General features: G+C 39.7%; 1 protein-coding gene across 3 annotated transcripts in view; it reads left to right on the forward strand.

The window, feature by feature from the left end:
- The window catches only part of LOC140496025 (phosphatidylinositol 3,4,5-trisphosphate 5-phosphatase 2A-like), a 190,842-nt gene that overhangs the window by 142,500 nt on the left and 23,529 nt on the right, over positions 1-24,813 (forward strand). For all 3 annotated transcript variants that reach the window (XM_072595470.1, XM_072595471.1, XM_072595472.1), the window contains 11 exons: positions 433-539; positions 3,332-3,434; positions 5,683-5,879; positions 7,333-7,450; positions 8,209-8,305; positions 9,601-9,739; positions 11,690-11,789; positions 13,453-13,541; positions 17,050-17,131; positions 20,552-20,641; positions 21,969-22,082. In XM_072595470.1, the coding sequence (XP_072451571.1) occupies positions 433-539; positions 3,332-3,434; positions 5,683-5,879; positions 7,333-7,450; positions 8,209-8,305; positions 9,601-9,739; positions 11,690-11,789; positions 13,453-13,541; positions 17,050-17,131; positions 20,552-20,641; positions 21,969-22,082 (1,236 nt within the window). The remainder of the gene's footprint in view (positions 1-432; positions 540-3,331; positions 3,435-5,682; positions 5,880-7,332; positions 7,451-8,208; positions 8,306-9,600; positions 9,740-11,689; positions 11,790-13,452; positions 13,542-17,049; positions 17,132-20,551; positions 20,642-21,968; positions 22,083-24,813) is intronic.

The following is a 24,813-nucleotide window of genomic DNA, read 5'->3' on the forward strand; positions in this document are numbered from 1 at the left end:
TAAACTCAATATTGAGCACAGATGGTTGTAAACTGCCTAATCCCGCAGAAAGAAGTTATGTTTATCCGTTCTTAACCTATTCATTCTGATAGCTCTATGTTGAGTCATATCATTTTTTTACAAATTTTGTTTCAGTTTACCTAGACATCTGTTTCACACATTAATCTCTCTATGTGAAAGCAGAATTTCTTGATATCAACTTGAAACCATAAATTCTTGTTTTACTCTCAGAATTTATTTTAATATTTTGTGTTAGGTTCCTCTATACCTGTAATGATCTAATACTATATACCTCTATAAGATCTCCTGTCAGAGATTTATGTTCTAGGCTGGAGATATGAAACACCTTTAGATTTCCTTTCTAAGGCTGGTCTGCAAACTGCTGATAAATATAGAGCATTGACTTTCCCCTTAAATCTCTTTGCTTTACAGTTTTGCAATTGGTTAAATATCAGAGCACACCAAACACACTACAGATTGTGACTGACAAAGAAAATCAGAAAAATCAGCAGAGGGATTTCATTTTTGAAAACGCACGGGTAAGTTATGAGCATAACCTACTTGTGTTGAATAGGGGCTCAGTTGCTTGCACTCTAGTCTTTACATCATAACACATAAGTGCTCATGTACCCAAGGAATGCTGCCCTGTCAGAGGTGTAATCTTTCAGAGAAATGTTAAAATCAGGATCCACTTGCCTGCTAGGGTGCATGTAAGAGATTTGACAACACAGTTATGCAGAAGAACTGAACAAAAAACAAAACATTTTGGACGCTGGAAATCTGAAGCAAAAGCAGATATTGCTAGTGAAACGCAGAAGGTATGGCAGCATTCTGGAGAGAAAGCAGAGGCAACATTTCAGATTCAGAGTTCTGAAGAAGGATCACTGGACCTGAAACATTGACTCTACTTTCTCTCCACAGATGCTGCTAGACTTGTGAGTTTCTCAAGCAATTTCTGTTCATTTATGCAGAAGATTCCCCCAATTGATATGTAAATCTCAATCAACATCACCAAAACAGATCATATTACAGTTTCTGGGAATTTTCTGTGTGCATATCAGCTGTTGTGTTTCCTAAATTATAATAGCGATTGCAAATCAAAAATCCGTTATTAACTGTAGTGTATTTTGAGACATCTGGTGCCTGTGAAAAGCTCTGTAGAAACATAAGGTTTTTTTTCTGGTTACTTGCATAAATAGAAGTCCCTCAGGCGACTGACTGTGTGGAGTTTGCACGTTCTCCCCGTGCCTGCGTGGGTTTCCTCCGGGTGCTCCGGTTTCCTCCCACAGTCCAAAGATGTGCAGGTTAGGTGAATTGGCCATGCTAAATTGCCCGTAGTGTTAGATAAGGGGTAAATGTAGGGGTATGGGTGGGTTGCGCTTCGGCAAGTCGGTGTGGACTTGTTGGGCGAAAGGGCCTGTTTCCACACTTTAATGTAATCTAATCTAATCTAGAATATTTTAAAAATTCATTATCAAATAGAAGAAATCATTGCTAAATAGTTGGAGACTTCTTTCCATTTCAGGCAACTTTTGCTCATATTGTTAATTTACAATGGCATTCAAATCAATCTTAAAAGTTGTGGAATGATAATTGCAGCATTTTCCATAACCAATTTTCACCAGCAACCAATAAATGTCTATATTTACTATGGTGTAGTTGTAGCCTGTACTATCCACAGGATACAGAGCAGCACATTGCCAAGCTTTGTGAAGCCTCTCAGGACTTCCTGCAACCAAAGGGTCAAGGGGACAGTTTATGGGAATACCATCAATTGTAAAACATGTTGAAGAGCTGCATTCCACTTGCCCCTGACAGGTGTAACTTCAGTGAGGGAGGGCATGTAAAATAGGTGAGGACTACACTTGGAATGTTGTGTACACTTTTGGTCTCCGTACCTCAGAAGCATATTTTCACAGATGGAATGTAATGACAGAGGAAGTTTAACTTAGATAAATGTGAAGTATTGCATTTGGTAAGGCAAATCAGGGCAGGAATTAGACACTCAATGGTAGGGCCCTTGGAATTGTTGCTGAACAAAGAGACCGTGAGGTGCAGGTTCAAAGTTCGTTGAAGGTGGAGGCACAGGAAGATAGGGCAGTGAAGAAGGTGTTTGGTACATTTGCCTATATTGGTCAGTGCATTGAGTATAGGAGTTGGGAGGTCATGTTTCAGCTGTACAGGACATTAGTTAGACCACTTTTGGACTGCTGCACTGAATCCCCTGCTATAGAAAGATGTTGTGAAACTTGAAAAGGTTCAGGAAAGACTGACAAGAATGTTGCCAGGGTTGGAGGACTTGAGGGATAGGGAGAGGTTGAATAGGCGAGGGCTGTTTTCCCTGGAGAGTTGGAGGCTGAGGGATGCCCTTAAAGAGGTTTGTAAAATCATGAGGGGCACAGATAAGGTAAATACACAAGGTTTTTTCTCTGGGTTGGGTTCTCCTAAACTAGATAGTATAGGTTTAGAGTGAGAGGGGAAAGAGACCTAAAGGGCCTAAAGGGCAACTTTTTCACACAGAGGGTGGTGCGTATGTGGAATGAGCTGCCTGAGGAAGTGGTGGAGGTTGGTATAATTACAGCAATTAAAAGTCATCTGGATGGGTACATGAATAGGAAGGGTTTGGAGCAATATGAGCCAAATGCTGGCAAATGGAACCAGATTAATTTAGGATATCTGGTTGGCATGAATGAGTTGGTCCGATGCGTCCATTTCCGTGCTGTGCAACTTTATGACTTTGATTGTTCCCAGGATGGAGGGTGTGGAGGAGAAATTAGGTAAACTGGCCCTGTATTCTTAAGAGTTTTTAAGATTGAGAAGAGATCTCATTGAAACCTGCAAAATTCTTAGAAGAACAGGCAGGGGACATACAGGTAAGATGTTTCCCCTGGTTTGAAAATCAAAAACCATGAGTCAGAAATTAAAACTATGGGGGATAATACTTAGGTCCAAGATGAAGCCATTTTATTTTAGTCAGAGTTCTGAATTTTGGTGTTTAGTCTGTGGAAATCCAATCTTTGAGTATGCTGAAGTAGAGATTGATAGATTTCTGATTACCAATGGCATAAAGGGTTATTGGGATAAGGTGGCAAAATGGCATTGAAGTGTTTGATTAGACATGATCATATCACGGTGGAGCAGGCTGAATGAGCTGAATAACTTAGTCCAGTTCCTATGTTCTTGATATGTTGTGGCCATTATTATTTTCTCCGGTGTGTATGAAGCTGACTTGTGCATTTCATAAAGGTGGTCATCGTTTTTGCTGCTCTTGTGGATTATACGAAAGTTTTTATCATTCTAATAGTGACAGTCCTGAATCTTTACCCTGCAGAAGCGTGAAGCTTTCTGTCAGCTCCTTCAGCTTATGAAGAACATACACTCTCAGCAGGATGAACCAGACATGATATCCATCTTTATTGGAACCTGGAACATGGGTAAGTTATTGAAGGATTGTACACCTAGAAAAAACACTGTACCAGAGAATTATGCTGTATGTGCAATGGGCTGCATGCATTCCTAGGGATGGCGTTCCTGGATCGGTTCCTAGGCCAGTCTAATCTATGTGCAAGCTGCTTCCACATGAAGGCGAATACTCCTTGCCAGTATTATGAACAGTGTAGAGACAACAGGATGGTTTTCTGTTTATTTTCTACTTCTATACTAACCACAGAAAGAAAGAAGTCTTTTCACCTCTTGAACGCTGTGTTCCTAAAATGCATGCACAAGACCAATTTACTCATAAGTTTAACAAAAGAAACAGTAAGTGTATATTTTTCATCATGTGGAATGCTTTTGCAACAGCATCCACTCTTACATTCATAAGAGTCATGCATACAAGAAAAGATGATTGTGAAAGAAGTAGGTTTTTATAAAGTTCATAAAGTCGCTATGGCTCTTGTCTTACAAAATAGAAGTTGAAAGTATTGCATGCCTGATTTTTGGATCACTGAAGAAAATACAGGTTGGAAGTTCCTGGTAGCACACTTCTTGCAACAGCACATTTCTCTTCTATTCAAAGTAATTGCTGAGTTCTCTGTAGTGAAGATCAGGCTTCATTCTACAAGCCTTATGTAAAAGGCTGGCCCACTACTCTATCTTTTCACAGACACTATGCAGGGCTCTTCCTTAGGTATGTGGAAACTCTTGCTTCTGTGATTGCTTTATCTGACTGAGAAGATACTTGTGAAATTGCTTGTCAAGATATGTGTTCATTAATATTTCTTATCACAAGCTGGCTTCTGTCAAGGGCTGTGCTATCAATTCTCCTACTGTCCACATGAATGGTTCCTTGGCAACATTAACGCTGGCACACAGTGGGGTTTGATTCTCAGTCTTTGCATTTTCTTGCGAGAGAATGCTTTAGCCTCACCCAGTAACTGGCTATTTTTGTTCTGCTGTCATCAAGTCTATGTGATTATTATGCATTAGTTTCTTTGGGCATTGACAATATAAGCTGTTAAATCTGTAGGGAAAATCTGTTACATTTTAATGTGTTCTCAAAGCTGTGTTCCAAAGTAGTCATTTACATTGTTCACCTCTTGTCCAAAAAAGCCAGCTATTTCCATCCTTGTGAAATTTCATTTTTGTCCCCAGACAATGAGAGAGACCACTTGATCCTCTTCACTCCATCTTGTCACAATACAGATTGTCAATTCTCCATGTTACTTTAAAGAAAATAAGTTTGTTTTGCATGGGTGTGACATTAGTGAGATTGCAAGGGTGTATTGGAGGGAGCAGGATCTAATCAGGCAGCAAGTTTGTTTCTTTTAGAAATAGAAAATACTTTAATAAATCCATAGGCATAATACTTTTTTAAAAAAATGAGAAACCTTTTATTTATATTCATTCATGTGATGCGGCATTGCTATAATCCATTTGGTGTAGATGTACGTACAATGCTGTTAGGGAGCAAGTTCAGAGACAATGAAGGCACAGTGATATATTTCTAAGTCAAGATGGTGACTGATTTGGAGGAGAACATTCAGGTGGTGACGTTTCCATGTACCTACTGTCCTTGTCCTTTTAGTCGGCAGTAATCATGGATTTACAAGGTGCCGTCTAAAATGCCATGGTAAGTTTCTGCAATGCATTTAGTAGAAGGGTACACACCATTTCTACTGAGCATTGGTGCTTTTGGATAAGATGCCAATCAAGTATGCTGCTTTGTCCTCAGTGATGTCAAGTTTCTTGAATGTTGTTGGAGCTGACTCAACTAGGCAAGTCCAACAATACTGCAACAATTTTCTGATACTGGTTTGAGTCACCTATAAACGGTTAAGACGTTTTACCATTCTCAACATCAGGGCGACATGCTACTGGAACTCAAATGTCAGCATTTGTGCAACTTAGATTTAGCTACAAATTTGGGTAGGTTTCAGGTCAACGCTATCAGTGAGAATGGAAAATTGCACTCAAGTGATATTTTTAAAAGGATGGAGAAAATTGAAGAGGAGTTTTGCAGTTGGCGACAAAAAAAAACTTTGATATACCATCTTAGCCCAATTTCTGCCTTTTTCATGCAGAACTTGAACTGAGATGGTAAGTCAGAATTTTTGTCACCAATTGCAAAAGCCCTCTTCAATTATCTCCATCCTTTTAAAAATATCACTTGAGTGTGGAAAATTAATCTGAAAAATCAAATGACCAAGACATTAATGGAAGATCGTTTGAAATACTTAACAGGTGCTGCTAATCCTCCAAAAAGCATTGCTTCTTGGCTAATGTCAAAGGGCCTTGGACGTACAAGAGATGAAACAACAGCCAGTATACCCCATGATATCTATGTGATTGGCACCCAGGAGAACTCGCTAGGTGACAAGGAATGGGTGGATTTCCTGAGAGCCGGAATAAAAGATGTAACAGAGTTGGACTTCAAAGTGGTAAGGACTGAAATTCCAGGGACGATAACTTTGATAGCATAACAAAAATGTGTCAGTTTATATAATAGGAATCTGTGAGTAATAACACATTGTATACTATCACCTGTTTGTATTTTAATTTGGCAGTCAAATTGGAAAGCAGTTGGTGGTAGTGAAATGCAAGGAGATCATAAATGAAGGCCAGCACAATTATCAAACTGAATTAAATTAGTGGGCTTCCTTGAGGTTTCTATTTACAGATACAAAAGAGAATTTGTGTTAAATGCAGAGAGATAAGATGTGAAGTGCCAAGAAATCTGAACAAATGCTTAATTGACAAGAACTCATTCTAAACAAGCAGATTAGTAGTTGACATCAAATTGATAATCCTCATTTAATAGGATAGCGGAAACAACCATGCTGTATTGGCACGCTTGGCAGGGTGATATTGGCAGGCACTGTTCATGGGCTGATCCACAATTCCAAGTCCTACAAAGGTGAGGCCAATCCAGAAATGGATCATGTCCTCTGCTTCTGACTTCTGACATTCCCATCATCTTGATGCAATCAAAATTCAACAAAAATACCATTTTTAATTCAAAATAGTCACACATCATGCCAATTTATTTTGTTTTTTTTGTTAATATTTCACAAGAGGCGACTGCTCTGTAAATTTGTGAAATTTTACCCATTCAGAGCTCTGTTAGTGACTGGTGCAATCATAGTTACATTGGTATATCCACCTAGAAGGAGCAAAAGGCATGCATCAGTATAGAAACTAGGAAAAGGAGGAGGCCATTTACCCTTTCAAACATGGTCTGTCATTCAATCTGATCATGGTTGATCCTTTATCTCAATACCGTATTCTTGCTTTCTCTCCATATCTCTTGATGCCTTTAATATATATTTTAAAAATCAATCTCTTCCTTGAATATGCTCAGTGATCTAGCCTCAATAGGTAGCACAGTCCACAGGTTGACCACTCTCTGAGTGAAGAAATGTTCCCTCATCTCAGTCACAAATGGCCTATGTTACATTCTGAGACTGTGACCCCCGATTCTAGACTCTCCAACCAGGGGAAACATCTTCTCTGCCCAAGATCTGTTAAAATTTTGTATGTTTCAATCTTATTTCCTTCTCATTTTTCTACACACTAGTGAACACAGACCAAGCTGAATCAAGTTATCCTGCCATCCTGAGTATCAGCCTCGTAAACATGAGGTATTTTTGGCAATTGTCCACCAATCAGAATCATATTTGTGGATGATAGTGTGTATTTTAGTTGTATCATTCCAGCAATATTTATGATATTTGAGTAGGTGGAATATTGTTGACTTACTGTCACATAACTGATCTGAAGTTGATCTGAGTCAATGGAAAGAGGCTGGAATTTACTGAAATGTGTACTGGAATTCCCAGTTGTTACTCTCTCTGTTATGTTGCTGTGCCACTCAATAATGTATCTGTATTATAGATTGCCACACATTCATTATGGAGTATTAAAATTGCAGTGTTGATCAAACCAGACCATGAGAACCGAGTCAGTCACATCAACATGTCCAGTGTTAAAACGGGCATAGCAAATACGTTTGGTAAGTCATTGTGTTGTAGAAAATGCCCTGAGATGAACAGGTTGATGGGAAAGCATTCTTTTCTGGAAGTAAAATGAGAAGGGAGCTGGAGTGAAATGGGAATAAAGTGAAAAGACTGAAATGATGATACACACTTCACTAATCACAATTTATCAGAGTGCTTTTTTATTATATCAAAATAACTATGTAAAGTTAGATAGTCTTTCTTGCAATTTCCACAGCTGTTCTTTTCAATCCCCATTTTAACTTTGATGGAAGATGAGTGGAAAGCCTGGTGGAGCTTATTGGTACCGTCACTAGACTGGGAATCCGAAGCCCAGGCTGATGCTCTTGGTCATGAGTTCAAAGTGCTAAAATTTAAATTCAATTCATAAACCTGAAATTAATCTCTTGTCTAATGTCCACATTCGCTGCCTGTTTTCAAACAAATTGGATAAAACTCATTGGGTTAGATATTAATCTGGTCAAAATCATGAGCAAAAAGAAAGACCTTGATCCAGCCCAAAATTAAGCTTTGGATCTTGTTGAAATACCAGTATTCTGGAAAAGCTGTGATCCACACAAGCAGTTTGTTCTTTCGATATTTGGTATTGAACTGATGGTCTGTAACACAGGACACCAATTTTTTTCTCTCGGGAAAGGAAAGTAGAAATGATGTAAAAAAAAAGCGTGTTCTGCATTTCCAACACAGTTTCATTTTCTGTGACTACTTAGCCAAAACCTACCTTTTGTTTTGTCTTGTTTTACTTTCTCTGCAGGTAATAAAGGTGCAGTTGGGGTTTCATTCTTATTTAATGGAACATCCCTGGGTTTTGTCAACTGCCATTTGACATCTGGTAGTGAAAAAGTCCTCAGGTACACGCATTCATTTGTTTAAACAAGTAAACAAAGTCAGACCATGTTTTGCAATCTTGAAACATAAGGTGGGACTTTCAAAGGTAACTGCATACCATTAGGCTGTAATTTCCTGTTTATTAGAGTTAATGGATGGAAAAAAATCACAGGCTGTGGTGCAATATTTCCTCATATGTGCTCCGGGTGTGTGGTAGAACCAGTTAAAGTGGAAATTGCCTCCTGTTTTTCAGCTGAATGAAATGTTGCAGTGCTGACTAAGTCTGTGAATGCCTATATTCTTAAAGGATAGCGTGTCTGAATATAAAATGTGTCTACTGGTGTCAGAAGGGTTGGTTCTCATTCCTCGAAATGAGATGCAATATCCATATAAACAGCATTCTCCAATACACATCTCAGACAACTGAGCGTTGTATAACATAAATTTAACTTTTTCTATACATAATCCTGTTCACAGTGAAATTTATCTTAAATTTTGCAGCACATTCAACTGCGCTGTGTTTTAAGTGATAGATAGTCTTTACTATGGAACCAGAATGTAGGTTTTCAATATGGACAGACTTGCAAGATGAAAACATGAAAAAGATGCCTGATCTTTTTTCCCGGATCAATAAAGGACTCGCATAAACAGGCTAGACAGGAACCATTGTCTAAATTTCTCTTACTGTGTTGAAGTACCTGATCTCTGTTGTTTCTGTCATCACACCGAGGCCAAACACTCAGTGCAGGGGAAGGATGAATGGGTGATGCAGGTGGCAGTACCACTCTGGGCCACTTTCTCATAAAGCAATAGCATTCAGTTAGCTTTATTACCAATGCAACAGAGTGGTTCAGCATGAAGAAAACTGTAAAATTGGCTTATATCTTCCAAACTTTGCATCACCGGAAAAACTTCTGGCACCAGAATTGCATTCGATTGGGCACTTCTGATCCAGGAAATTTACCTTATTTTCAAAATTGGTTGTAAAGTGAGAACAGAAATAGCTCAGTATACTAGTGTGGCACACAAGGAAATTTCAGCATCAGGCCTCATCATTCTGACAGCATCAAGTCAGGGAAAACTGGACATATCATCTGGTTCCTACCTGAAACCTGCTGGTAATTTGAGTGAGGGAATGGGGAGGACTGCAAATAGTTGCCACCAAACTGGAGATAATTTGCATCTCTCAGAGTGACAATAATTTAAACCAAAGATTTCACGGGGCATTTTCATGTCTTTGGCACAAGTTGAATTTCTTAGCTTATGTTTCTGAGACTGAGATGCCTTGGCTGTAATCTTCCATCATCTTTTGTTTTAGGCGCAACCAGAATTACTTGGACATACTCCGTTTGTTATCACTGGGGGATAAGCAGCTCAGCTCATTTGATATTGCTCTGCGCTTCACCCATATTTTCTGGTTTGGAGATCTTAATTATCGTTTGGATATGGATATCCAGGTACGGATCATTATCTTGCTGCTTCATTGGAATCCATATTTCAGGAAAATAAGACTTTTTAGGACTAAGTGTAAAAGGCCAATTCTCTATTTTTTGTTTTCTTGTAATTTGACCTACCTGAATCCTCAGTATATCCCTTGGCTCTCTTCTTCCAGGAATCTATTTCCTTGATGCTTGTGCCAATTTTCAGAATTATTGCCTGCCTAATTATTGGTCAATCCAAACTCACATGGGTCCTGTGTATCCAATTCAAGTTGGGGAGTCACAATTTATTTAGTTGAAAGGTTTCATGCAGTCTAATGAAGAGCATTAGTTCCAATACATCATATAAACAAAATAGATATAGTGGACATACAATCAATGATAGTGAAGATTTACCAGTCCAGCATTCAGATAGATTCAATGGCATTCTCTCTATCTTAGACAGAAAAATACATTAAGCAAAAGCTAGCAACCCTAAATAGCTTCCTACCTCACCACCCCCTCCACCACCCCCCCTCCCCCCCACCCCCACTCCTCCACACACACACCCACCCCATACTCTTCTGTTCTCATAACTGCCTGTTTACAGACTTTATCTTTAGGAGACTTATGGATGTCTCAGTCTGGTCACTCAGTCAATTACATTTTTCCATTCAATCTTCCAGTTATGAGATATGAATACCCAAGGTTTCTTTCCCTTTTCATCCAGGGCTGGCATTTGAAATGACCTGATTACTTATCATGTAAAATTATCTTATTTATTAAAGGGCATATGGCTTGATTTATTCAGGCCTAGGACTGTCACCCTGAACACCTATGCCTGAAGGAGCAATGGAACCTAAGTAAAACCTGTCTGGCGCGCAATGAGCAATTGACTGTGCTGTGTCTTTGTTATATCCAGTAAAGGCCAAAAGGTTCCTTGAAAATAAATGGAGATAATCTTTTGGGCTCCACAGGTTCATCATTTCCATTGGTATTACTAAAGCTATCATTTCAGCATTTCTGTAAAATTCTCAGAACTGCTATAACTTCCCAACTATATTATTAAAATTACCATTTTCCTGTGGGCCTAAAGGGTTGGGCCTTCTTGCTGGCATCAGTAGACGTCACGCTAATTGGCAGCTGGTGTGAAGCCTACAGTGGAAAGAATGGGGAATTTCTTTCATTTTGATAGTGGAGAGCATATTCATCCATGATCTCCTTTCAGAAAATAGATGGATGGAAACTCCTGGTGAAACTGCTTACATCTATATTTTAGCACCCAAGATGGCAAACTGATGGAATTCCAATTTAATTTACATTGGAGAGGGGCCTTAGTAGGGACTTTAATTGGCCTATATGGTCACCCTTAAATTGTAGATTATCTACTATCACTGGTAAACTAGATTGTGCCAAAACAATCAAGTGGTAGAAATATGCATTCTAGCATACCAATTGGTAACTGGAAATTACCATCTCTCCCATTTTCAGCCTTGTCTCCACAGCACCATTTGATTAGATTAGATTACTTACAGTGTGGAAACAGGCCCTTCGGCCCAACAAGTCCACACCGCCCTGCCGAAGCGCAACCCACCCATACCCCTACATTTACCCCTTACCTAACACTACGGGCAATTTAGCATGGCCAATTCACCTGGCCTGTGGGAGGAAATCAGAGCACCCAGAGGGGACCCACACAGACATGGGGAGAACATGCAGACTCCACTCAGTCAGTCGCCTGAGGAGGGAACCGAACCCGGGTCTCTGGCGCTGTGAGGCAGCAGTGCTAACCACTGTGCCACCGTGCCGCCCACTATTTGTCTACTGCTGTCTGTGAAAATTAGCCAGTGGATGAGATTTGAAAGTGGATGAAATAATTATGATGGGAGGGTCAAGAAATTAAAGCATAAGTTGATCATTTGGAGAGACTCAGTGGCTGATAATGCACTGCCGAAAAGCTTCAAATAATTCAAATACTTTATCATTCAGGATATTTTAAGTCACATCAGCAAAAAGGAATTTGAGCCATTATTGAGTGTAGACCAACTGAACCTGGAGCAAGAGAAAAGAAAGGTGTTTCTAAAATTCTGTAAGTAAATTTCCGATGATTCAAATGCATTAAATTTTTCCATGTTATTGTAAAATACATAAACTACCACCATGGCATAAATTGCATTTATACTAATTCTTCGGGTTTTCTGGAGAGTTTCCACCAAAGTTACAGGAAATGTTCAGTTGAACTCAACACCAACCCTTCAACAACCTCCAGATGTTAGGTCCACATATGCCCTATTGACAGTTGGTGGCCGCATAGTCAGATATTTTGTTGACAAAGAGTGGTCTTTAATGGATTAATTCATCATGTCAAACAGCACCACATCACAAAATTATATTTTTTTCCCAGGGAGAAATATTTTTGAAGTGCTAATGCCACTAAAATTGGAAAAGTACAATAAGACTGTGTTAAGCCTGAAGATTGTGGTAATGTGAAATTCAGTTGGGTTCCAAAAGCTGGATAAAATTTTTGATTCTTTTTTGATTTTTTTCATGGGATATGAGCATCGCTGATTTGGTCAGCATTTGCTGTTCATCCCTGGTTGCCCAGAGGGTAGTTAAAAGTCAACCACATTGCTATGAGTCTGGAGTCACATGTCGGGTCTACCAGGAAAGGAAGACAGATTTCATTGTGAAAAAAGCAAAATATGGTGGAAATCTGAAACAAACACAGAAAATGCTGCAAAAACTCATCAGGACTGATCACATCTGTGGAGAGCAAAACAAAGTTAGTGTTTCAAGCCTGTTCTGGGGAAGAGTCACGGTGGAATCAAAATGTTCACTCTCTTTCTCTCTCTCTACAGATGTTGCAAGATATGCTGAGTTTCTCCAGCATTCTCTGTTCTTGTGGCCAACTTCCTTCCTTAAAGGGCGTTAACAAACCAGATGGGTGTTCTTACCACAATTAGAATAGAATCCCTACAGTGTGGGAACAGGCCCTTCAGCCTAACAAGACCACACCGACCCTCCAAAGAGAATCTCATCCAGACCCCTTCCCCTATTACTGTACATTTACCTCTGATTATTGCATCTAGCCTACACATCCCTGAACACTATTTGCAATTTAGCACTGTCAATCCTCCTAACCTGCACATCTTTGGAATGTGGGAGGAAACTGGAGCATCTGAAGGAAACTCACACAGACACGGGGAGAATGTGCAAACTCCACACAGACAGTCATCCAAGGCTGGAATCGAACCTGGGACCCTGGCGCTGTGAGGCAGCAGTGTGAACTACTGAGAAACTGTACCGCCCTAGATTGAAGTTGACCCTGGTTACGTGGCTGTCTTGCAGCTATCCTTATGTTCCAGATATTGTATTCATATTCAAATTTCACCATCTGCCATGGTGATATTCCAACCCATAACCTGGGATCTTGGATTACCCATGCAATGACATTCCATTTATCACCCTCATTGTGCCTATTCCAGCATTCAGTAAGATGATGGTTGATCAGGTTGTGGTTTCACCTCCATTTACTTGTCTGTCCTGTAACCCTTGACTCCCTTGTCTGTCATTCACTGCAGAAGGAACAGCAGATATTGCTGGCCATTCAATTTTCCCTTGGCATTATGGTGGTGTGCAGGGATCAGGTCAAAGCTGAAGGTTATAAAGCTGAAACACTATCCCTCTCATTCTTACAAAAGGCTCTAAACTTGTGACACGGTGTTCTCAATTTTCTTTTCCATATCTCTCAGATGAGGAAGAAATCACGTTTCCTCCTACTTATCGATACGAGCGAAATACCAGAGACATTTATTCATGGCAAAAACATAAAACCACTGGGGTAAGGATCACCAGGCTGATTATTTTCTAATTTTCTTCTTTGTGAGAAAGTGTGAGAAAATGATGGAAAGGTCTTAGGGGTATCATGAAGATTGTTAGGACTCCCAAAAGCATAAGAAATAAAATAATGGAGTTTGACAAACAGATTGCCCTTCCATAGTACGATGGGACTGCAGAGACCTAGCTACAAACTGAGCATGATAAAGGGCCACATATCAAATCTTTAGAAAGGAAAGAGAAATTGGGAAAGGATGTGAGTAATAGCTATATTGATAAAATACTTAATGAAAGCTGTACAAAGAAAAGATTTTGATAAGGGTGATCAGGCACTGGAAACACCATTAAACAGAGCTAAGGACCAGCTAGGGATGCAAGACTCTGGTAGGAGTTGGCTACAGATCACCTAATCGCAATTATGCAGTGGGGAAGAGATGGAGAGGACGATTCCATGAGTGAATAAGAATGCAATGTAGTTCAAAAGGTCATTTAAACTTTAACATTGAATGGGAGAAGTACTGCTCCAATAATGAGGGCAATTAATGTCTAAAATGTGATAGGGGCAGTTTTGTTGAACAATTTTAACCTAATTCCTTGTCCACTACCTACCGCATCTTAACGATGGAGGGAACTGAGGGATCAGATCATCTTTAACCCCTGTGTGATTTTAATTTGCATTAAAAAGTGTTGCTCTTGAGTGTTGTTTTACAAGAAAATAGACATGGACATGATAGGAATATATTGGAAATAGTTGGTCAGGGAATATCTGGCAAGCAGTGGTCTTGGTATGATTGAGTGTGACAAGGGAGGCTAGAGCATCTGTGTTATAATATATATATCATTTATTTTTGAGTTTGAATTTCAAACTAGTGGTGTGTAGGTTTTGGTCTGTGTGCCTGAAGGGGTTACATTATTAACTTGGAAGATTTTATGAAGCTATGACTTCTTAAAAAAATACAATATGATCGTTTTTGGAGGCTTTTGCAAACTTGTTGACATTGGGAAAATTTCCATAAGTGAACCAAGTGATCGATGTATTCATTGGACTTCAGTTAGAAATTAGACTTTAGTTAGGAGGATACGGAATTGTAATTTTTTTTACTTAAAGGAAGCACCCACACTTTGTTTCCCGCTTATATCAAACAGTTACTCCTGAAGAAAGGGAATTGATTAGAATTGTTGAGCAATAGGCTACCTTAGGTTAAGGAGTTTTGTTTACAATTTCTAGACCTTAGAAATGTTTCGGTAAAATACTGAAGGAGTTACTTCAAGCTGAGAAAGCTTAATCTCAGTTGTGTGAATACTCAAAAAAGAGGTTATCAGATTTTCAAAAACAGAAATTGAAACACCTATTCAATAAAACCCTATAGATGTCATAAGGGAATTCTCTCTGGTACTTGAGTTCTGTAAGGGCTGTGTTGAAATGAATGGGGTTATATTTTATCATGTCTTTCAAAATCTTCAAACTTGTGTTATATGAAAATAATTTGGTATAATGTATTCTTTTATGAATTTCTCTTAGAGCCATAAAGTCACAGAGATGTACAGCACAGAAACAGATCCTTCGGTCCAACTGATCCATGCCGACCAGATATCCCAACCCAATCTAGTCCCACCTGCCAGCACCCTGCCCATATCCTTCCAAACCCTTCCTATTCATATACTCATCCATATACTCATCCATAAATGTTGCAATCGTACTAGCCTCCACTACTTCCTCTGGCAGCTCATTACATACACAAACCACCTTCTGCGTGAAAAGGTTGCCCCTAAGGTCCCTTTTATATCTTTCCCCTCTCACTCTAAACCTATGCCCTCTAGTTATGGACTCCCCCCAACCCCAGGGAAAAGACTTTGTCTATTTATCCTATTCATGCCCCTCAACCTCCGACGATCCTGGGAAAACAGCCCAAGCCTATTCAACCTCTCTGTATAGCTCAAATCCTCCAACTCTGGCAACATCCTTGTAAATCTTTTCTGAACCCTTCCAAGTTTCACAACATCCTTCCAATAGGAAGGAGACCAGAATTGCACGCAATATTCCAAAATTGACCAAACCAATGTCCATGTTACAACTGCAACATGACCTCCCAACTCCTGTACTCAACACGCTGCCCAATAAAGGAACGCATACCAAACGCCACCTTCACTATCCTATCTACCTGCAACTCCACTTTCAAGGAGCTATGAACTTGCACTCCAATGTCTCTTTGCTCAGCAACACTCCCCAGGACCTTACCATTAAATGTATAAGTCCTACTAAGATTTGCTTTCCCAAAATACAGCACCTCTCATTTATCTAAATTAAACTTCATCTGCCACTTCTCAGCCCATTGGCCCATCTGATCAAGATCCCGTTGTAATCAGAGGTAACCTTCTTCGCTGTCCGCTACACCTCCAAATTTGGTGTCATCTGCAAACTTACTAATTATATCTCTTATGCTCACATCCAAATAAATCATTTATATAAATGAAGAAAAGTAATGGACCCAGCACTGATTCTTGTGGCACTCCACTGGTCACAGGCCTCCAGTCTGCATAATCCAATTCTATTTTATTGTTAACATCAGATCTGAAGCATTGTGTGTTTATATTTCAGTAAAAGAGCACCTTGTTAAAAAAAAAACAATCTATGAAGCCAGATTTTAGTCTGTGTTCAGATTTTTCCAGTAATAACATGAGCTAGAATTGTAACAAGTCTCAGACTACAGATTAAAGTTTAAGCAAGACAATCTTTTGTAACATAAGGAATGAATTATCCGTAGTAGATTGTTAATGGGTAAAATAAAAACCAGTAGTACAAAACCAAAATATATTTCTGAAAGGCAAAGATTCCACTTGTGTAATCTAGCAACCAAAATTAGTAAGCGAGGTCAGGAAGAGCATTTATTAACAGTCTGAACAAAAGGAAAACTAATGCATCCAGCAAGTTGTGAGATCTATAAATAGAAGAAACAGTTTCTGAACATAAGAGTAAAGGACATTAAATTTAGCAGCAAAGGTGTTTGTAAATATATTAAGAGAAAGAGATTCAGAGAAGGTACAAAGAGCTAATTTAAGGTTGAAGTCTGCCTGACCATAATGAACTATACGGAAGTTGGAGACTTGCTTACATGAGTATTTTGACTTTGTTTTCACAGTATTAGAAGAGGGCAAACAAGCAGAAATAGAAGAAACCTAAATATAAGTCAAAGGGAAGGACTATCTAGATCTAATATGAATAAGGAAAACAGTAATGGGACTTAAGGCAGAAAAATCTCTAAGACCTTGTGGTTTCCAATCCAGAACATTAGAAAAATCAGGTGAGGGAAGTACAGATGCATTAATCGTAATTTTTTAAAGCTTTCTAGATCTTTGAAATGTGTTTTTAGTTAGAAAATTGCAAATATAGCTCTATCATTTAAAAATGGTGAGAAAGAGGAAGGAAGCAACTTCAGACTCAAAAGTTTGACATCATTTGAAGACACATTCAAGCTTATTATTCATATCTTTGTTCATTGTTTTTATTATAGATAAGAATAAATGTTCCTTCTTGGTGTGATAGAGTCCTATGGAAATCTTACCCAGAGACATATAATCAATGTACCTCATATGGTGAGTATAATAATTTATCATTTGAAATAAATGGATACTTTGCAGCTTAGGGCAAGGATACTTCCATAGTATCCTGGCCATTACTGTGCTGGTGAACAAAGACATGTCACTTATGAAGTTTTTGAAAATATTTTGCATCAACTTTCCAAACATGAATAATTTTGCTACTCATACTCAGGTTAGCCCATACTGAGAAAATATGTTACAAATTTTTATCACATCTAATATTTAAAATAAGCAAACTTTATTGACGTTTTAGACAAGACAAAGGAGGAAGCAAAAGTGGTGAGAGAGTCGTATTACTGGTATCACAGCTGTGTTGAGGGAGGTCACCTTGGCGGCATCTTGCAGTGAGGCATTATGGGCAGAGCTGAAAAATAGGACGGGTATGATCACAATGTTGGGATTGGAATTCAGACTTCCCAGCTGACAGTGGGCGATAGAGGAAGAGATATGTCGTCAGATTTTGGAAAGATGTGAAACTGACAGTGTTGTTGTGGTGGATGATTTTAACTTACCCCATATTGACTGTGACTCCCTTAGCACCAGGGATTTGGATGGAGAACAATTTGCTAGGTGTATCCAGAAAGGGTTTTTTGGAACAATAGTAGATAGTTCAATGAAGGAGGCAGCCATACTGGACCTGATATTGGGAAATGAGCCTGACTGGGTGATCAAAGTTTTAGTGGGGGAGCATTTTGGAAATAGAACATAGAACAGTACAGCACAGTACAGTCCCTTCAGCCCTCAATGTTGTGCCAACATTTTATCCTACTCTAAGATCAAACTACTCTACATATCCTTCATTGCACTATCTTCCATGTGCCTATCCAAGAGTTGCTCCAATATCCAAATGTCTCTGACTCTACTACTATTGCTGGCAGTGCATTGCATGCACCCACCACTCTCTGTGTAAATAACCCATTTCTGGTATCTCCCCTAACCCTTCCTCCAACCACCTTAAAATCATGCTCCCTCATGATAGCCATTTCCACCCTGGGAAAAAGTCTCTGGTATCCACAATATCTATACCTCTCATCATCTTGTACACCTTTATCAAGTCACCTCTCACCCTTCTTCACTCCAGTGAGAAAAGCCCAAGCTCCCTCAACCTTTCTTCCTAAGATGCTGTGGGAGGCAAGGGAGGAAATAGCTGGAGCCTTAACAAATACCTTTGCATCCTCTTTGGCCTCAGTCAAGATTCCACAGGACTGGAGAATGGCCAATGTTGTTCCTTTGTTGAAGAAGGGAAATAGGTATAATCCAGATAATTGTAGGTAGGAGGTCCTAACATAAGTGATGGGGAACCTATTGGAGAAGATACTGCAAGACAGGATTTATTTACGTTTGGAAGGAAATGAAATTGTTAGTGAAAGGAAGCATAGTTTTGTACAGGGAAAGTCATGTCTCACCAACTTGATTGAGTTCTTTAAGAAGGTGACAAGAATAACTGATGAGGGAAGATCAGTGGATGTTGTCTACATGGACTTCAGTAAGGCATTTGATAAGGTACCTCATAGCAAGTTGATACCAAAGGTAGAGTCTCATGGGAACTAGGATGAGCCATTAAGATCAAATCAAAATTTGCTTGGTCAGAGAAGAGAGAGTAACGGTGGATAGGTACTTTTCAAAATGGAAATCAGTAACTAGCAGTGTTGGCAGGGATCAATGTTAGGTCTTGAATGCAATTTTAATAACTACGAGTGGAGGACCTGTCCATCACCCAAACTCTTCAGGGAAATCACGATTATTTGCAGAAATAGCAAACAGTAGTATATAAGGAGATTATTGTTGTGTGTTTTGGGAATGCCAACTATTACCAGACTGCGTTTGGGATAATTTACTGTCATCAAGTGTGTCTTAATGAGAAGAGGCATTGTAGTTTGTTACACTATTAGCAATCAGATACAAATTACATTAATAAGATAGACATTATTACTATGACTAAATTAAATCCTACAATAGAGATCCTAAAGGAATTAAAGCTTTTCTATATAAAGGTAATTGGTTTACTGGGCTAATTATCTTTGTCTTGAAACTCCCAGAGGCATTCTCAAGCCCCTCAATGGAACACAAACCACATCTCACCTGATGAGAGGTTTGTTTAGACCCTATAAATGTATATTAGGCAGAATTCTCAGAGTAGCCTATGACATCCTTGTGCACTGCCTTTCAATGTCATAGGAAGGGTGGACGATTTGTTTAATTCCTTTCAGTGGAATAGAAAACAGAACTTTGTACTGGATGGAATGATAGTAACTCTGTTTCTACCACAACTTTCACCCATGTTATAGGGCTTTTCCCACTTTCTGTCCCACCCTTTGTTCATAGTTTGAAACTAGTACCATTTTAGATCGTCACATCGGACAGACAGTGAAAGGAAATTGGTTTTACTTGACGAAGGGATTTTGCGGAACCATCTTAACAATGTTTTAATGAACACAATTAGTTCAGATTTTTGTGGAGTAGAAGGAGCTTGAATGGGATACCTGCTGAACTACGTCCGAGAAAATTCCCCTCACCTGCCTTCTTTTTGTGATGGGGTGGTGGAATGGGATAGATCCAGTCCACAATGTCCAGAGGTAGCAATGTCATGGGTAACGGCCAAGCAGCAGGATGGAATGCGTTCATACATTTACTGGGATGTTGGTCTGGTTTTCAACACAAGTTTCAGGCCCTCAAACCCTCCCCTACCCACTTCTACCTGACATGATCCCTCATATTTCCCATGAACCCTTTGTGCCTCCTCATCTTAAGTGTGCTTCACTGCCAATCATCCAATATCTACGATGGGTAAACCTTATAAGCCATGACATTGGCTGATAGATGAAAATTTCAACTATTGATAATCGAATTTAGCTCTCCCTGAAGCAAACTGACTGATAACAAACTTGAATTCATAAAACTCATTCAAAAAATGTAAACCCTTTCAAGTAGTCAACCTATTATGAAACAATAAATCAATCGATTCACTAATTGCATCAAAAACAGATAACACTTGAATTCCCTCATTATGCCACCAGTTAAAATGTAAACACAGTCTCCTGTGAGGTTAGTGGTTCTGGACTTTTGGGACTCAACCAACCATTCAGCACGTGTTCAATTGTATTAACCTTGGGAAATATAAGGAGCTGACAAGGGATGTGTGTGAGTGTGCTACAGATATCTTTATCCCATACCAGTGAAAATTGCAAGACGTGAGAATGGGGGTAAGAATTCAAGAATCTGGTCCCAACCACTATTTCTAAAAAGCAGTTGAAAGTTCAAGGTATTATTTTCCTCTTTTTTAAAGGTGTGTGCTCCTCACCACTACTTACCGTGGTACAATAATGACAGAATTGTACCAGATCACCTGTCTCAGAAGAACCAAGAGTATAATAATTCATTTTCACATATTCACGCTATTTCATTTTTCTGCAGGTTGCACTGATGACATTATGACCAGCGACCATTCACCTGTCTTTTCCACATTTGAAATTGGGGTAACTTCCCAGTTTGTATCTAAAAAAGGTAAAAAGAGCAACATACTGAAAAGAACATGTTCATCAGTTCAAGGGTGGGGAGAGCGCGTGGGGGGAGCGATTCCTGAATCATTCTGCAAGTGAAATTGGACAGTTTGAATTGATTAGAGTGGGTTGTCACTGCAGATTGTCCACTGATCTTTCATCTTCTGCATTTGGCTATGAACCTAGATCAAGGTGAATGAATTAAAGTCTCTTTGTCTGAGGTCAGGTTAAGCAGCACAGGCAGCAGAGTACACATAAGTCCAGAGGCAACGAAAATTGCTAGTTATTGGTTAAAGATTGTCATTGGCACATTAGGGAGATGAGCATTATGGGAATACAACAAGGCTGCAATAAACAATACATTCTCCACTTGGTCCATTGTTGAGGGATCTCGAAATTTCACAGGAGAGCTGCCCTTCACCTTCTCTTTCCTGGCCCTTTTTATATGTCTGCCCAAACTTCCACTGCCCACGCTACAACCTCCCAACCCAACCCAACCCAAATAGCTAGTAAAAAGCAGCCCATTGAGTGCAAATCAGACAAGGTTCTATGACTGGATACTCTGTGCCATTCTCCTGAAATCAGGCAAAGATATTGTAATGCTTAAACTGTATAGACATGAGCAACAAGTGTGGTTGTGGGTATTGAGTATTAAAATAATAAGATGTTAAGGGAAATTAGATTTGTGTTTGGTTGAAGCTACGACACTTTGAGATTTCATAATTAATTGCTTGCAAAATTATAAAGGAATTTACAAAGGAGGGAATGATTTTAGGGAAATACAAATTAAAATTAGGAAATTATGAATAAAGTCAGTGAGTCATTCAAATTACCAAGCAGAGCCTTTGAAAAATGCTGTTAAATGTCAAAGCAACTTCTAGGCTTGTTCCTACAGAAACAAAGCAATGAGTATTATTGTGAGAGGGTGGTAGAGAGACATCCATTTAAAAAGCTTGGCTAATATTATGGAGCTAAGTAAATTTAGGTGCTTCCTGAAAGTTTGTGTTTTCTTTTTATTTTATAATTGACCATAGCTTGGGCTAGGAGTATATAACACTGACATTGTTTCATTTTCCAGCAAAGACATATATCAACTTAGTGAGTACGCACGCGCGCGCACACACACACATACATATATATGCACACACACACAGGCACACATATACACTGACGCACACGCACGCACACACACTACTCGAAGGCTAGTGTGCATAAGGTATGATATGCATTCATATATTGGTGAGTTTGGTTAAGAGACACTATAAAATGCAGGTTATTGTTGCTGCTGACTGTTTCTCTTTTACAATTAATTAAACTTATGTTGTTTGCAGGTCCTGGTAACAGCTCCGGGCAGGCCTGCATTGAGTTTGAACTCATTGAAGCCATTGTGAAGACAACATGTAAAACAAAATTTTTCATTGAATTTCACTCAAGCTGTCTGGAAGGTTTGGAATATTCAATACTCACATTGCAACCAATTATAGGGTGATACCTCCCAATTAAGTGTCCCCAATATTGGTTAGATATAAAAACGCCACTGTAGCATTGACATCCACAGAAAAAGACCATTTTGATTTCCTTACTTTGGTAATGTTAAACAAGAATGACGAGAACAAGGGTAGGTCCGATCAAGGACAGTGGTGGGAGACTGTGTATTGAGTCGGAAGAGATAGGAGAGGTCTTGAACAAGTACTTCTCTTCAGTATTTACGAACGAGAGGGACTGTATTGTTGAAGAGGAGAGTGTGAAACGGACTGATAAGCTAGAAGAGATATCTGTTAGGAAGGAAGATGTGTTGGACATTTTGAACAACTTGAGGATAGACAAGTCCCCCGGGCCTGACGGGATATATCCTAGGATTATGTGGGAAGCAAGAGAGGAAATTGCAGTACCGTTGGCAATGATCTTCTCGTCTTCACTGGCAACGGGGGTGGTACCAGGGGACTGGAGAGTAGCGAATGTTGTGCCCCTGTTCAAAAAAGGGAATAGGGATAACCCCGGGAATTACAGGCCAGTTAGTCTTACTTCTGTGGTAGGCAAAGTAATGGAAAGGGTACTGAGGGATAGGATTTACGAGTATCTGGAACGGCACTGCTTGATTAGGGACAGCCAGCACGGATTTGTGAAGGGTAGGTCTTGCCTTACAAGTCTTATTGAATTCTTCGAGGAGGTGACCAAGCATGTGGATGAGGGTAGAGCAGTGGATGTAGTGTACATGGATTTTAGTAAGGCATTTGATAAGGTTCCCCATGGTAGGCTTATGCGGAAAGTCAGGAGGCATGGGATAGAGGGAAATTTGGCCAATTGGATAGAAAACTGGCTAACCGGTCGAAGTCAGAGAGTGGTAGTAGATGGTAAATATTCAGCATGGAGTCCAGTTACAAGTGGAGTTCCGCAGGGATCAGTTCTGGGTCCTCTGCTGTTTGTAATTTTTATTAATGACTTAGATGAGGGAGTCGAAGGGTGGGTCAGTAAATTTGCAGATGATACAAAGATAGGTGGAGTTGTGGACAGTGAGGAGGGCTGTTGTCGGCTGCAGAGGGACTTAGATATGATGCAGAGCTGGGCTGAGGAGTGGCAGATGGAGTTCAACCCTGCCAAGTGTGAAGTTGTCCATTTTGGAAGAACAAATAAGAATGCGGAATACAGGGTTAATGGTAGGGTTCTTGGTCAGGTGGAGGAACAGAGGGATCTTGGGGTCTATGTACATAGATCTTTGAAGGTTGCCACTCAGGTGGATAGAGTTTGTAAGAAGGCCTATGGAGTATTATCGTTCATTAGCAGAGGGATTGAATTCAAGAGTCGTGAGGTGATGTTGCAGCTGTACAGGACTTTGGTTAGGCCACATTTGGAGTACTGTGTGCAGTTCTGGTCGCCTCACTTTAGGAAAGATGTGGAAGCTTTGGAGAGGGTGCAGAGAAGATTTACCAGGATGTTGCCTGGAATGGAGAGTAGGTCGTACGAGGATAGGTTGAGAGTTCTCGGCCTTTTCTCGTTGGAACGGCGAAGGATGAGGGGTGACTTGATAGAGGTTTATAAGATGATCAGAGGAATAGATAGACTAGACAGTCAGAAACTTTTTCCCCGGGTACAACAGAGTGTTACAAGGGGACATAAATTTAAGGTGAAGGGTGGAAGGTATAGGGGAGATGTCAGGGGTGGGTTCTTCACCCAGAGAGTGGTGGGGGCATGGAATGCGCTGCCCGTGGGAGTGGTAGAGTCAGATTCATTGGCGACCTTTAAGCGGCATTTGGATAGGTACATGGATGGGTGCTTAATCTAGGATAGAAGTTCGGCACAACATCGTGGGCCGAAGGGCCTGTTCTGTGCTGTATTGTTCTATGTTCTATGTTCTATGTTCTAATACATGTAGCGATAGGTTCATTACAATTGGCCACGATGTCTTTGAATAAAGAAAGGAAAATTTCATATCCATGCATATATCAGTGACTGATTACTTTGCATTACTGACTGAAACCCTGTGAGTGGGAAGCATATGTAAATTTCAGGTCAGCACTGGTTGTAAAACACTTTGCCCACAGGTTCCAAGATCATGCATGAGCAATAGTAACTTGGAGGGGCAGTGGATGGTTTTCTGATGAAGGACTTATGCCCAAAATGTTGACTTTCCTGCTCCTTTGATGCTTCCTGACCTGTTGTGCTTTTCCAGTGCCATACTTTTCAACTCTGACCTCCAGCATCTGCAATCCTCACTTTCTCTCAGTGGATGGTTTTGTATACTGAGGGTTTTGCTTTGACTCGTGGAGTTAATGATTGAAACAACTTGAGTCAATATTTAAATATTTATATATAGTTAAAGAAAAGTGTGATAGTGATGTGGAAACAATGCAGCATGTCAAATCAGACTTATTGTTTGTGGGTATGCAGCATATATACCAACATAGCCTGGTTGTGTAAATTCATATGATTATTATTCCTGCACAATCCAGAATGGGCATTGGTTGTCTGGCCATCTGCTATACCCTGTTTCTTTGTATTGACTTCAGTTGACGTTTGAATAATGGGCAGCTGAATGACTGTCACACATTTCACAACCTGAACAAATTTCACCCCTCAACGCATTTCTGTGCCAGATTGCTTGAAGAACAGCCAGAATATATGGAACAAAAACATCAAGAGGAACAAAATTCCATCAATACAGGAAGGGAGAATGAA

Source organism: Chiloscyllium punctatum, chromosome 25 (assembly GCF_047496795.1).
Source record: "Chiloscyllium punctatum isolate Juve2018m chromosome 25, sChiPun1.3, whole genome shotgun sequence".
NCBI lineage: Eukaryota > Metazoa > Chordata > Chondrichthyes > Orectolobiformes > Hemiscylliidae > Chiloscyllium > Chiloscyllium punctatum.